This window comes from Diabrotica virgifera, chromosome 2 (assembly GCF_917563875.1).
Source record: "Diabrotica virgifera virgifera chromosome 2, PGI_DIABVI_V3a".
NCBI classification, from domain to species: Eukaryota; Metazoa; Arthropoda; class Insecta; order Coleoptera; family Chrysomelidae; genus Diabrotica; species Diabrotica virgifera.
This window is the reverse complement of record NC_065444.1, coordinates 35580956-35594798: the sequence shown is the minus strand read 5'-3', so window position 1 is coordinate 35594798 and position 13843 is coordinate 35580956. Positions and strand designations below refer to the sequence as shown.

General features: G+C 32.1%; 1 protein-coding gene across 3 annotated transcripts in view; it reads left to right on the top strand.

Annotated features, from left to right (window-relative positions):
* Window positions 1–13843, top strand: part of LOC126879491 (calcium-transporting ATPase sarcoplasmic/endoplasmic reticulum type) — a 164630-nt gene that overhangs the window by 96358 nt on the left and 54429 nt on the right. For all 3 annotated transcript variants that reach the window (XM_050642532.1, XM_050642533.1, XM_050642531.1), the window contains exon 4: window positions 8398–8480. In XM_050642532.1, coding sequence (XP_050498489.1) covers window positions 8398–8480 — 83 coding nt within the window. The remainder of the gene's footprint in view (window positions 1–8397; window positions 8481–13843) is intronic.

Sequence of the window (13843 nt, the reverse complement as noted above, 5' to 3'; positions counted from 1 at the left end):
CGACTTTAAGGAAAAATCCCGACACAGGTCGATTTTTATGTTTAACTTACGATATTTTGGCATATATTTCATACCAGTGACGTCATCCATATGGACGTGATTACGTAATCGATGATTTTTTTAAATGAGACTAGGGGTCGTGTGATAGCTTATTGAAAAGGCATTCAATTCTGTATTCAGTAATATAAATATTAACACAATTGGTTATACACAGTGTCCAAAAAATTTTTTTTTAATTAAATTAATTGATAAAAAAAGAATGTATGTAATTTATTTAATTCAAAGTACATTTTACTGCCGTCAGAAAATAGAAAAAATGTTTATTTGACAAAAGTAAGCATTGCTTTTCGCTTAAATTAAATGTTTAAACTTCCAAGAGGCAGGTGGTTGGCGGGAGCTGGTTTGAACTTTGAGTTTAAGCGAAAAACAATACTCATTTGTCAAATAAACATTTTTTTTCTGTTTTCTGGCAATAGTAAAATGTATTTTGAATTAAATAAATTAAATATATTCTTCTTTTTTTGTCAATTAAATTAATGTAAAAAAATTTTTTTGGACACTGTATAAACAATGATTTTAATCTTTATATTACTGAATACAGAATTGAATATCCTTTCAAATGTGTTATCACACGACCCCTAGTCTCATTAAAAAAAATCATCCATTACGTCATCACGTCCGTATGGATGACGTCACTCGTGTGAAATACACTCCTGGCCAAAAAAATCGGGACACCTTAAAAAGGGTCATTTTTGATTTCTCGAATCTCCTAAACCTGTTGTCCGATTTTAGTGATTTTTTTAATATGTTGTAGCCTTATTCTCTAAGAATATGGATGTAGTAATAGTGTTGCTGAACAGGTAAATGTCATTGTATACCGGGTGTAACAATAATACTGTGTTTTTTCCTGAAAGTTCGTAATACCCCGTAAAATATTCTAGCATTTAAAAATATTGAAATTAAAACTCAATTGTAGCCTTAGCCTTTCTTAACATTCTTTTTTTTTGACTCATTCACTTATGTTGGATAATGAAAAAGTTAGGTACTTTGACGACTAGCCATGTTCTTCATCAATACAGGGTGTTTCTAAATAAATGCGACCAACTTTAAGGGTTCATTCTGCATGCAAAAATAATGACAGTTTGCTTTATAAACATATGTCCGCAAATGCTTCGTTTCCGAGATACGGGATGTTGAATTTTTTGTTACAAACTGACGATTTATTTATTACTCTAAAACCGGTTGATATATGCAAATGAAATTTGGTAGGTTTTAAGAGGTAGTTATTTCACATTTTTTGACATACAACTAAAAATTTGATATTCATCATTGGGGTGCATACAGGTAATACGACCAGGTAATATGACCCGTATGCACGCCAATGGTGAATATAAAATACATAATTGTATGTCAAGAAATGCGCAATAACTGCCTCCTAAAACACACCAAATTTCATTTGCATATCCCAACCGGTTTTAGAGCAATAAATAAATCGTCAGTGTGTAAGAAAAAATTCAACATCCTCTATCTCGGAAACGAACCATTTGCAGACATATGTTTATAAATCAAACGGTCATTATTTTTCATGCAGAATTACCCCTTAAAGTTTGTCGCACTCATTTAGAAACACCCTGTATTGATGAAGAATATGGCTAGTTGTCAAAGTACCTAACTTTTTCCTTATCCAACATAAATGAATGAGGCAAAAAGCAGAATGTTATGAAAGGCTAAGGCTACAATTGAGTTTTAATTTCAATATTTTTTTTAATGCTAGAATATTCCACGGGGTGTTACGAACTTTCAGGAAAAAACACAGTATTATTGTTACACTCGGTATACAATGACATTTACCTGTTCAGCAACAATATTACTACATCCATATTCTTAGAGAATAAGCCCATAACATATTCAAAAAATCACTAAAATCGGAAAACAATTTTAGGACATTCGAGACATCAAAAATGACCCATTTTTAAGGTGTCCCGATTTTTTGGCCAGGAGTGTATATGCCAAAATATCGTAATTTAAAAATAAAAATCGACCTGTTTCGGGATTTTTCCTTAAAGTCACGGGTTTACGAAATATCGAATTTATTCCAGACATTTGCACCATACTGTATATTCTTCACATTTCATGGCGTTGAGTTTCTTGGGTATTGGACTCAGATATTAACCATTCTTTCGAAATTTCCCGGATATAGTAAATTTCATTGAATAATTCTTCTTGTGCCGTCTTCTAACGAAGGTTGGCGGTCACTTCTTTAAACGCTTCTCTATCTTTTGCAACGTGTTCAACACTGAGGTTAGTCCAATCTCTGATATTCCTCAGCCAATATTTCTTCTCTCTTACTAAGCTTTCCCCCCTCTACTCTTCCTTGCATGATGACGTCTAGCAGAATTTATCGTTTCGAAGTATGTGGCCCATATACGATGTCTTTCTTATTTTAATTGTGTTCATAAGCTTCCTGCCATGTCCAATTCATCTTAACACTTGTGTTCATTTGAGACTTTTGCAGTCCAAGGAATTTTCAGAAAACAACTATATAGCCACATTTCGAATGCCTCAAATTTTTTTACGGATTGGGCTTTTGAGAGTCCAAGCTTCTACCCCTTAGAGTAGTTGCAACCAAACATAACATTCAACTAACCTCAATCTAATGGCCATACTCAATTTCTTATTTTTAAACATGTATTTTATAAATCCTTTTCGAGCTATTTTTATTCTGACCTTTATCTCCTCATCTTCAGCTAATTGTGAGTTTATCATTACTCCGAGGTATTTATACTTTTCGACCCTCTCTAGCGGTTTACCCTCCAATGTCAGATGTATGTTGTGAACAGGGTTTTTTGAGATCGCCATGTATTGGGTTTTATTTATATTCATTGTTAGTCCCATCTTTTTTGCTTTCTCTGTTAACGATTTCTAGGAGAATTTGTAAATTGTCTATATTCTCTGCCATGATTGCGGTATCGTCTACACATCTTATGTTATTAATAATGATCACTCCAATCCTTACACCTTCAGTTCTTTCCAGTGGTGTTATGGTGCGGGAACGCCGTTCCGACACTGGTTAAGAAAAGAAAAAAAAATTAATACAGGATTTAAGTTTTGTAAACAAAAATTAGCAGTGCGTTCCGGCACTGCGTTCCGGCACTGCTAATGTTGCCATGACACCACTGGTTCTTTCCCATAGTGCCTCCTGAAATATTAGTTGGGAGTACACATTAAATATTTGCGCGACAGCGCGCATCCCTGTCTGACTCCTCTTTGAATTTCCACTTGGTTTGTTTCACTATCTTCCATCCGTACGACTGCAGTTTGATTGTAGTATAGATTTTTGACTAAATTGATACACTTGAAATCGAGCTGTATGTGTTTCAATGATATGAGTTTACCATGTTGAACTCTGTCAATCGCCTTTTGGAAATTCTACTGGTATATTAATGTGGTTCTATTTAAGTAAATTAATGTAGTACATTAATGTGGTTAGTAATGTTAAGATTTCTGTAGCCGTCTGTAAATATTTCATCCGGTCTCATGGCTTTATTTTTTATTTTTCAATTTGCCCTTTGGTATTTGTAGGTCCAGTTCTACCTCTTGGTTCTATTGTCTCTTTTCTTTCGTAGTCTTCAAATAGCTCTTTTATGTATGAAATTCTATAATAGATCCTGATAATATGATTGTTTCTCATATCTGCTCTTTATTGTGGGCGTCTCGTAAAAAAATGTTTTTAAAAATATACAAATTATAACCTCACATAAAAAGTTCATAAATACGGAATCACTGTTAAATCCATCCCACACTATAAAGTCGGGTAAAAATAAAAATCCCGACACACACTATAACAATTCATAACCATCAATTAAACCAAGCTGAAGTGTTTGTTACACAATAAAATCATGGGAATTTTTACGATAAACATTTAAAAACCTGTAAAACTTTAAATACACCGCTTATTTATAGAATAGATTTGGCAGATGCACGCTAAATTTTTTTTGCAAATATTTTTTGAGTAATCTAAGAATTTTTTGATAATTGGCCAAAATTCAGGAAATGTATCACTCACATTTCCTTACATAACATCCAAACAGGTAGAAGAATAAATTTGGAATATTAGTTCTCAGTAAATATAATTTTAAATACCGATACAACAAAAGAGCGGCAGTTACATATGAGGCAGTACTGTATACACATGGGAATACTGGGGAAACCAGGAAAAAATGTGCAACATCACTGGGCAGTTTCTTTTCAACTTTTATTTCTGAGGTGGAGTTTTATAAAGATTTTTGGCAGCATTTAAGAGAGTCTGCCCAAAAATTACTGCTCAAAATTATACAAAGACAGTTTTCAGGACACAAGAAACAATCAGCAATCAGAGAGGCAGGAGCAATCATTTTACGAGCAGAAGTAGAGAAGACTTTCAACCAACTAAGAAACAAGTGGCGAATTTCGAATCGAATATTGATAGTAGAAGGAAAGGTAACAAAATCTTCAATACGATGGGCAGACCAAGTGAAGACTCTGGTGGGGAAATCCTTACATCTAGCCGAGAGACTAGAGAGAGCACGCTATAGTACAACAAAATTGAGCTCATAATATCAAAGACATTATGAGCTCTGGAGGTTGTAGATAGAGAATTAAAGGAAGCAGAGATCCAGGTATTCTTAGGCTAGGATATATCCAGGCTCAATCCGTATTGAGCCCCGCACGGTATAGAGAAAGATTTGTCAGAATTGTTTCAGACATTCAGAAATGAAGAGGACACGCTAAGAAGAAAGCATTGAAGGGGGGGGGGGCTTTGTCGTTGACACAATCAAGTATTTACGTAATCTAACTTTTTTTACAACTTTTCGTTGTAAAAAGCGAAATTTAAGAAAATACGGAAATCTAAAACGGTCCTCCATGTCCAGCAGAGCTATTTATCAGAAAATTGCTAATGTAATTAAGCAGTGCATATAAAAGTTTTCACATCTTGGTTTTCCGAAAATATTTATGTAGCATACTACACTTGAGAGCAAAATAATCGACTCACTTGCTGAATAATTGTACACGTGGAATTTCCTAAAGTTGTCCGATTTGAGTGATTTTTTAGTATGTTTATAGCCTTATTATTTAAGAAAATTGATGTATTATTGTTGTTGCGATACAGTAAAGGTCATTTTATACCGGGTGTAACAATCATACTGTGTTTTTTCTTAAAGTTCGGAACACCCTGTGGAGTATTCTAGCATATAAAAAATATTTTTAATTAAAATTCAATTGTAGGCTTAGGCTTTATTAACATTTTCTTTTTTGACTCATTTGCTTATGTTGGATATTAAAAAAGTTAAGTATTAGGTACGTTTTAGAAAAAAAAACACCCTTTGATTGTTACACCCGGTATAAAATGACCTTTACCTGTCTATCAATAATAATATTACATCGATTTTCTTAAATAATAAGGCTGTAACTTACTAAAAAAATCACTCGAATCGGACAATAGGTTTAGGAAATTCGACACTTCTAACGTATACAATTCAGCAAGTGAGTCGATTATTTTGCTCTCAAGTGTAGTTTGAAGTTTTGTCATTTTTATTCGTGGTTCAGTCGTAAGAAAGCCTACCTTTGGAACCATAGGCTGTGAGTTCGAATCCTGTCTGGGTGGGAAATTTTTCTTTAAAAATTTAATAAATAAAAATAATTTCTGTCTTGTGGGATCGATACTCACCAGAGGGACCGCAGACAGTCGAATACAATAATCCTCTCTTTGTAAAGACAATGAAGTCGACTTTACTAAGTAATAAGACCTTTACTCAACACACACACTACACATTTATTCCCTGAGCTAGTGATAATCTGATTGCGACTGGCTGAATGTTTAATGTCTATGCCATTAAAAAATACATTATAGGGTTAAGGATCCTATTATGAGGCCCGTTCCTAATATGAGACCCCTGTCTCTAGAATCTTGGAAGTGCTGCAGCCTGGTGAGTTAATTAATTGATAGCTACTTAAATTGGTTACAGAAACATGCAATTATAGTGGCGCAAAAACCAATCCTAAACTCAAAATACGGACTAAAAAGTTCACATATGGTTGCTCCTAATATGAGACCCTCAAGTGTGCCTAATATGAGATATTTCATATTAGGGTACTGTAATGTTTTGAGTATAGCATCATGTCTTTTTACTATTTTATTGGGAAATAATTTAAGTTAAAAATGAAACTTATTGACGTTTAGACTTCCAATTTTTATTTTTAACTTAAATTGTGGTTTATTAAAAAAAAAAAAAAAAATTGCATAATATGCCACAAAGAAACAGCTTAGAACAATATAATCATGTCTATAGCATGTAATACAGTTTATATCCAGAACAATGCGTTAAAATAATTTGTATCACCTGTTTAACCTACAGTGGGTGATCATATTATTAGAGCCACCTAGTAAAATTCAATGTTTTAGAGGAAGGGTATATATTTGAGCTGTCTATATATATTAATGGATTTGTTTCCATTTGGATGTTTTGTTACACCTTAGGAAAGTGCAATAAATAGTCTGACAATGGTGGCAACACGCATGTGTGGCAATGCGTGACTCAGATGCCATTGTTTGTCAGTGCTGCCCAGCCTAGCTTGCAACTCGTGTGCCTATTATTTTATATTCTTGGTGTTTAGAGTTATAATAAACTTTGTGAGTTTCCATTGCTCTCTAGTGATATTCTGACAGGCCTATACTATTTTTTGTGAATTTAGTAAAAATTGCGCGTTCGTTACACTAGTGGTACTAGAAAGAACATCATGGGAAATCCAAAGACATCTCACCAAAGAAAATAGCAGAAATAAAAACTTTAATATTCAATACTAATCACTCCAACAGAAACATAGCATCCATTTCTAATGTTTCAAAGGCAACATGGGCCGTATAAAGAAAAAACTTACATACCATTATTAAACAAAACTAAAATTTTCTGAGGTGGCTCTAATAATATGATCACCCACTGTATATAACGTCGTGTCTCATATTAGGATACCGCATGGTCTCATATTAAGACACCTTTTTTTAAGTTGGAAATTTTGACATTTAAAAAAATTAATTTATTGGTAAAAAAATATTAGTTTAAAATTAATTTTGAACCTGTTGCCATAATAGCATAATTATCTGACATGTATCTAATTTAAGACTTCTTCAATCCATAAACTTTACGATTACCAAGAGTTTTAAAAAAAGGGTCTCATATTTGGATCCATTACCCTAAAATGCATATTACATTTATGTGTTAATCTTACAGTAGCAAAATGTTTAGAATCAGGAAATGCAAATGCATACAGAAGCACCGTAACTGGCGTAGTTTGAACGTGTCGGAAATTCTTTATGTCAACCGTATTTTTAAAATGTACCAAAGCAATTCTTTTACTTCAAACAGTTTATACAGAGAACACGATTGCACAGGAACGTAGGTCAAGTGCAGGTAAAGTGTAGTTATTCTCATAGGCCCCTTTAATGAACGTCGTTTGAACTCATGGAATAAACGAATTCTTTTGAAAATATGCTTTGACCTTGTTCCGTCTCCTTATATGTAGTTTAGTTAAGCGGCTATCCTAGTGTAAAAGTACAAAATTCATATACTTTTTTGGGAATTTCTAAAATAAAAAGTACTGCATTCATGTCATTTGACAGACTAAACGTAGCTCAATGAAGACCTAATAACAAAAAAATATTTTAACATAAAGCAGTAGAGCATCATGTTGCTGGAAGTAATCCATTGGCATCCACTTTAAGCCAAACTATTTTATACTTTTTACTATGTAGTTGGAACATATTATAACTTAACCAGTGTTTGGCATTGTGGCTATTTTGCTTCACTGATGATGGACTGATGTCTGAAAACGTTTTGAACGTAATCCTTTTGGATTTTTAAAAATTTTAAATTTTTATTAAAATATACCAATTACACCAGGGAGTGTTTTACTTCACGTTAAATTTTATTTAAAATATTGTGTTCACGGTATTGTACACTTAGTGTCCTGTTTTTCAAGGCACTTTTAATATTCATGGAGTTATAAACTGCATGGAAGTCAATTTGTGAAACATAATTTGATTTTCTTCAAATTACAATACGTTTTTAACAGAAATATCCAATTTTGTCAGTTATTGTATTTGCGTACCGTTTTTATAACTGCGTAATCTGAAATAATAACTCTGGGATATCACTTGTAATAAAACAAATATCACAGATAACAAAATAGCAACTGTTTTCAGACATACACACTTATTTTTTAATCAATATAACAAACTTTCTATTTGAAGTCGATTTCAATACTGAAAATGTAACATTACCAAAACACGTTGTTCAGATTATAAATATCCAGATATATATTCAGATTCCAAATAGTAATTTTTATTTTTTTTTCTTTCAGGAAAATCCATATGGCAATTAGTTTTAGAACAGTTTGATGATCTTCTAGTCAAGATTTTATTATTAGCCGCTATAATTTCCTTTGTAAGTACTTTACATAATTCTTAATTATTAGATTCACATAATATTAAAATGACAAGAATATAAAGAATATGTTTAAATGAATGCCATTATACTACAGGATGTTTTAGCAGAACACAACATACTAGACTTATTTCTGAGAATAATTGAATTTAAAATGTTAAAATTTACATTCCACGTAGTTGATCTATATAAACGTCTAAAATACTGACAGCTCTTTGTAGGGATGGCTGTTTTTGACAAAACACCGGTTTTCGGTTATACCGGTTTTTTTTTGCTTACGGTATGACCTAGCGGTTATAACCTGCCAAAAAAACCGGTTTTTGGAAAAACCGGTTTTCGGTTTTTTAATCCAATAGGTTACAAAGTTACATTTACAATATACTTTAGTTTGCGATATTCCATTCGACTCGATATCAATATGATTAAAATTAGTACTATCGAAAGAACATGTATTACTTTTAACACGTTTGTATATTTTAGAATAGTTACATTTTAACTCATTTAATACTTCCTGTATGAGTGTATCGTTTGGAAAACGTAGAGAAATTCTTGGAGATTCGTATTCGTAATCAGTAATTCGATATTCATAGTCAGAGCACTATTTTTGGTAATCAGAAAAAATCATTCACCCACTTTCAATGTCAAGAGTTAAATGTGAAAAATAGATGATGTTTGCGTCTAATTCAACCAGATCACTTCTTATGTAAATATTATAATTACAAATACCTTTTCAAGGAAATATTATGATAAAACTTAATAATTGTTTCTGGCTGATGTGAGATTGCATTTTCAGTTTGCTTCTGTATTTTATAAAATAAAATAAAATTTGAATTATGGTTTTGTTTGGAATAATTACTTGAGAATAATAATTATGATTGGGATCCGAAATAATTCCTAACCTAATCCTAATCACCGTAAAAACCTAATAACCGGTTTTTACTTTAAAAAGAAACAACCGGTTATAACCGGGACAAAAAACAACCGGTAAAACCGGTTATTGCGAAGTAAAAAAACCGGTTTTAGGTTTAAACCGGTAGGTTTTTCCCATCCCTAGCTCTTTGTCACTTCCGGTAAAATTCATCATAGCTCCAACATTTCGATAGCGGCCTGGATGAAATTTGCTTCGACTGTATCATACTACCCATTTACGACACACATCATGTCATCCTTGATCGAAAATGTTTTCCCCTAAGGTCTTGGTTCAGTTTGGGAACAGCCTGTAATTACTCGGGGCCAAATCTGGAGGAATAGGGTAGGGGGAGGGGGTGTTCTACAATTTCGAAACCTGCATCGCGAATGGCAGAAATTGCAACCAAGGACTTGGGTACTGATGATCTAGATGAAGAGGCACAAGATCGAAATATATGGAAAATTATGTCCAGCAGTGAAAAAGCGAATATTGAATGATGTACATTGTCCTGATGGGAGAGCACACCTTTACTTAACTTTCTCACATTTCTATTTTTTATGACCTTACGCAATTTTAGTATTAGTTGCGCATAGTAAGAGCCTGTTATAACATAGTAGCTCAGAACAAACTTGCATGTAGTGACTGCCTAAAAACTTACATAGGTCAAACTGGTAGAACCTTTAACAAACGTATAGCAGAACACAAAAGGGTTTTCAATAATAGAAAAAACAGATTCTACGTACGTATTCTGAATGACTTATTTAAGACAAACAGCTCTCCACTCCTCAACTTATTCAGTTGAAGACGAGCATAATAAAAACACAGCACTTGAGAAAGACCCTGTACCGAATCAGAGGGAATGAAATTAAATTGTAATTGGAAGTGCAGAAAACTAAAGTTTTCATTGTTTTATTTTTCGATAAACTGCTTCAATCCAGTAACGGCCGAATCCACCCCTTATTTAAATTAGGGGATTAGCTGCTAAGGGTCGATTTCTCATATGTACCTGCGTTAATCTATGGTTCAGTTGACCGAGGTTCACCGGTGAACTTCGGTTTTGCTTGGAATGCATTTCTCATTGTTAGTGCACGTTCTACAGCTGTCGAGAAATGCCAATAGATGGCAAAAGGTAAAAAACTATCGCCATTTTGTACTACCTTTTTTATGCTGTTTTTGAATAAAGTTAAATTTAAGTATTTATAGTCAAATAGTCATTTTAATAATTATAAATAAATGTAATAAAAACAAAAATAATGTTATCGTTTATCGTTAGGCTTAATATAATAAAATAGGTTATATTTATATTATGACAGCGTTTCGTGTTAATACAACGCATGCGTAATCCACGAAATCATCTGAACTGGGTACTGAAATCTTTGAAAGGCCGAATTCCATCATTCAAGTAGAACGTAGTTTAAACTGCCATCGGTTGAACGTGAATTGAGAAAGACGATTTTGACTTTAAACTGACGTTCACTAAAAGTTCAGGTTAAACTGGACTTGAACTCTATATGAGAAATTGGCCCTAAGGGGTATAGTCTAAGTAATGAAGCTTAAAATAGGACAAAACCTCGCAATTTTTACAGAATGGATCGATTTGCTTGAAAATTTGAGAATAAGTAGTGGATAATCCAAGGATCAAAATCTATATGATGCCAAAAGGCGCTTTTACCATGGGGGTGGTTGCCACCCCATGTCGGGGGTGAAATTTTTTTATTATATTTTGACCGCAAAAGTTGGTAAAAACATTCATTCTAAGCAAAAAATGTTCTATACATTTTTTTGATAAAATTAATAGTTTTCTATTTATTCGCTATCGAAAGTGTTAGTTTTATATTAAAAAAATTAATGTTTTTAATGTTTTCTGCAAATAACTCAAAAAGTTTTTGTTTTATCAAAACAACTTCACTTAACAAAAATATACCTTTTGAAAAAATCAACAAAACCGTTTTTTTAAATTTTCTTTAAGACCAATAGTAATCGAGCTATACTTTATTATATGTTAGGTCTTCTTCGGCAAATGCTAAATATTGTAGTTTCAAAGTCAAAAGACGGGAAAACTATGCATTTTTCGAGGATCACTTGTTTAAACTAATTTGAAGTATTTAAAAATATCTATCTTCAGAAATAAAAAAAAGTCTTTAGCTCAAAAATTAGGTGGCTTATAATGAAAAGAATGTCAGACCCTATATTTTTCAGCGAAAAAGTGATCGAGAGCAAACCCCTAATCACCACCCTGATTAAAATTAGTCATTGACCTTATTTCGTCTTCTTTACTTATATATTATTAATAGGTTCTAGCAGTTTAACTGGTTTAGAATGATTAGTTTTTAAAAAAATGGAGTCAAAAGCAAATATCGAATTTTTGAAGTTTGGTAAAAAATTCCCTTTTCTTCAGAATAGAAAGATTATCATCAAAGATACAAAAAAATATTTAAATATAAAATTGTAGCTTATTTGATTCCCAAGAACTTGGTTTGCAAAAATTTTCTCTACGGTAAAAATTGAGCGACCTATTGACAATTAAAACTTGTAATAACATGCACAAATCACCTTTACCAACCCTTTCAAGGTCACCACTTTTTGCGACTTAGGATTTTAAAAGGATTTGGTATTAATGGTCTTATAGATCTTGTAAAAACCTACAAAATTATTTTTTAACAAACTTTCTAAGATAAAAATTAAAAAGGTTACGGTAAAAACATCAATATATTTTTTCAAAAAAAAAAGAAATCCAAAATTGGAAGCATAATAATGTAAGTTAGCTTTGCTTTTAGTCATTGGCCTTATTAATTCTTCTTTGTTTATATAATTATTAATAGGTTTTAAAAGTTTGACTGGCTTAGAATGATTAGTTTTTAAAAAACTAGAGTTAAAAGCGAATAACGACTTTTTGTAGTTTAGTAAAAAATGCAATTTTCTTCAAAATAGAAAGATTAGCATCAAATATACGAAAAAATTTTTTTATATGAAATTGTAGGTTATTTAATTCCCAAGAACTTGGTTCGAAAAAATTTTTTCTACGGCAAAAATTGAGTGAATGGTAAATGAGTATATATCGAAAAACATTGATTTTTTCTATATAAAACTAACACTTCGATAGCGAATAAATCGAAAAGTATTAATTTTATCAAAAAAATGTATAGAACATTTTTTTCTTAGAGTGAACGTTTTTATCAACTTTTGCAGTCAAAATATAATAAAAAATTTCCACCCCTAAGATGGGGTGGCAACCGACCCCATGGTAAAAGCGCCTTACGGCATCATATAGATTTTGATCCTTGAACTATCCACTACTTATTCTCAAATTTTCAAGCAAATCGATCCATTCTGTAAAAATTGCGAGGTGAAATGCTTCGGTTCCTGGACAATATATTCTAAACTGAGTTAATTGCACAAAATAATACTAGATATTACCATTGTATATTACTAAAAGTTTAGTGGCAAAGAGATACACGTGAATTAAACTACTGGTGGCGACATATCGCAGGTTCTAGTTTGACCGCTTACAAAATATTTAAAAAGAGTTTGTGGCAAACAGGTATAACTAAACTACACTTGTATTCCCTTTGCCTGTAAGGTGCTGGATATTATTTTTAGTGAATCTTTTAGCATCTTTGCAAATCAAGCTCTTAAAAAAGTATTCAAAATAATTGATGGATTCGAAAATAGCCAGATACATAAAAAAGAAAGGAATAACACCAGCTTTCAGAACTAACAACAACTTAAGCAAACATATTAAAAACAATAAAAGCCGAAAGAGAAAGCAACTACAGAGTGGTGTGTATAAACTAACTTGTGGTGACTGTCCGAAAACTTACATCGGTCAAACTGGCAGAACTTTTGACAAACGGATAGCAGAACACAAAAGGGCTTTCAACAATAGAAAAGTTTCAAATTCTACATATTCAAAATAAAGGCCTTAAGCTATCACTTTTAGAATCAATGGAAATTAATAAATTGAAAAATACAGATATAATTCTGAATGACCAACTCGAGACAAACAGCTCCCCACTCCTCAACCTCTTCAGTTAAAGACTTAAAAAGGCAAACACATTGTAAAATATATCACTTGAGAAAGGCACTTTGCCGAAACAGCTGTAGTAATAACATAGTTGTAATAAATTTTGTGGAAGTATAGAAAAACAAACGTTTTTCAGTGTTTTATTGTGAGATATTCAAAATAAGTGAAATAATATCACAAAATGTACCAAGTAATTTTTCATAATTAAAAACGTTTAATTTTTACGCAATTTTTCTTTTATTTTACTTTAAGAAATTTGTAAGGTACTTAAGTGGCAAAAAGAAACAAGTGCAAAATTTGAAGCAGAGTGCCTTTTACAATTAGATAAATAAAATGTATAAAATTAATTCAAAATAAGTCCATAAGTGATTAATTCGCTGTAGAATTTACTATATAAAGGACCCCGTAGAAACCTTATGGGAAATGGCT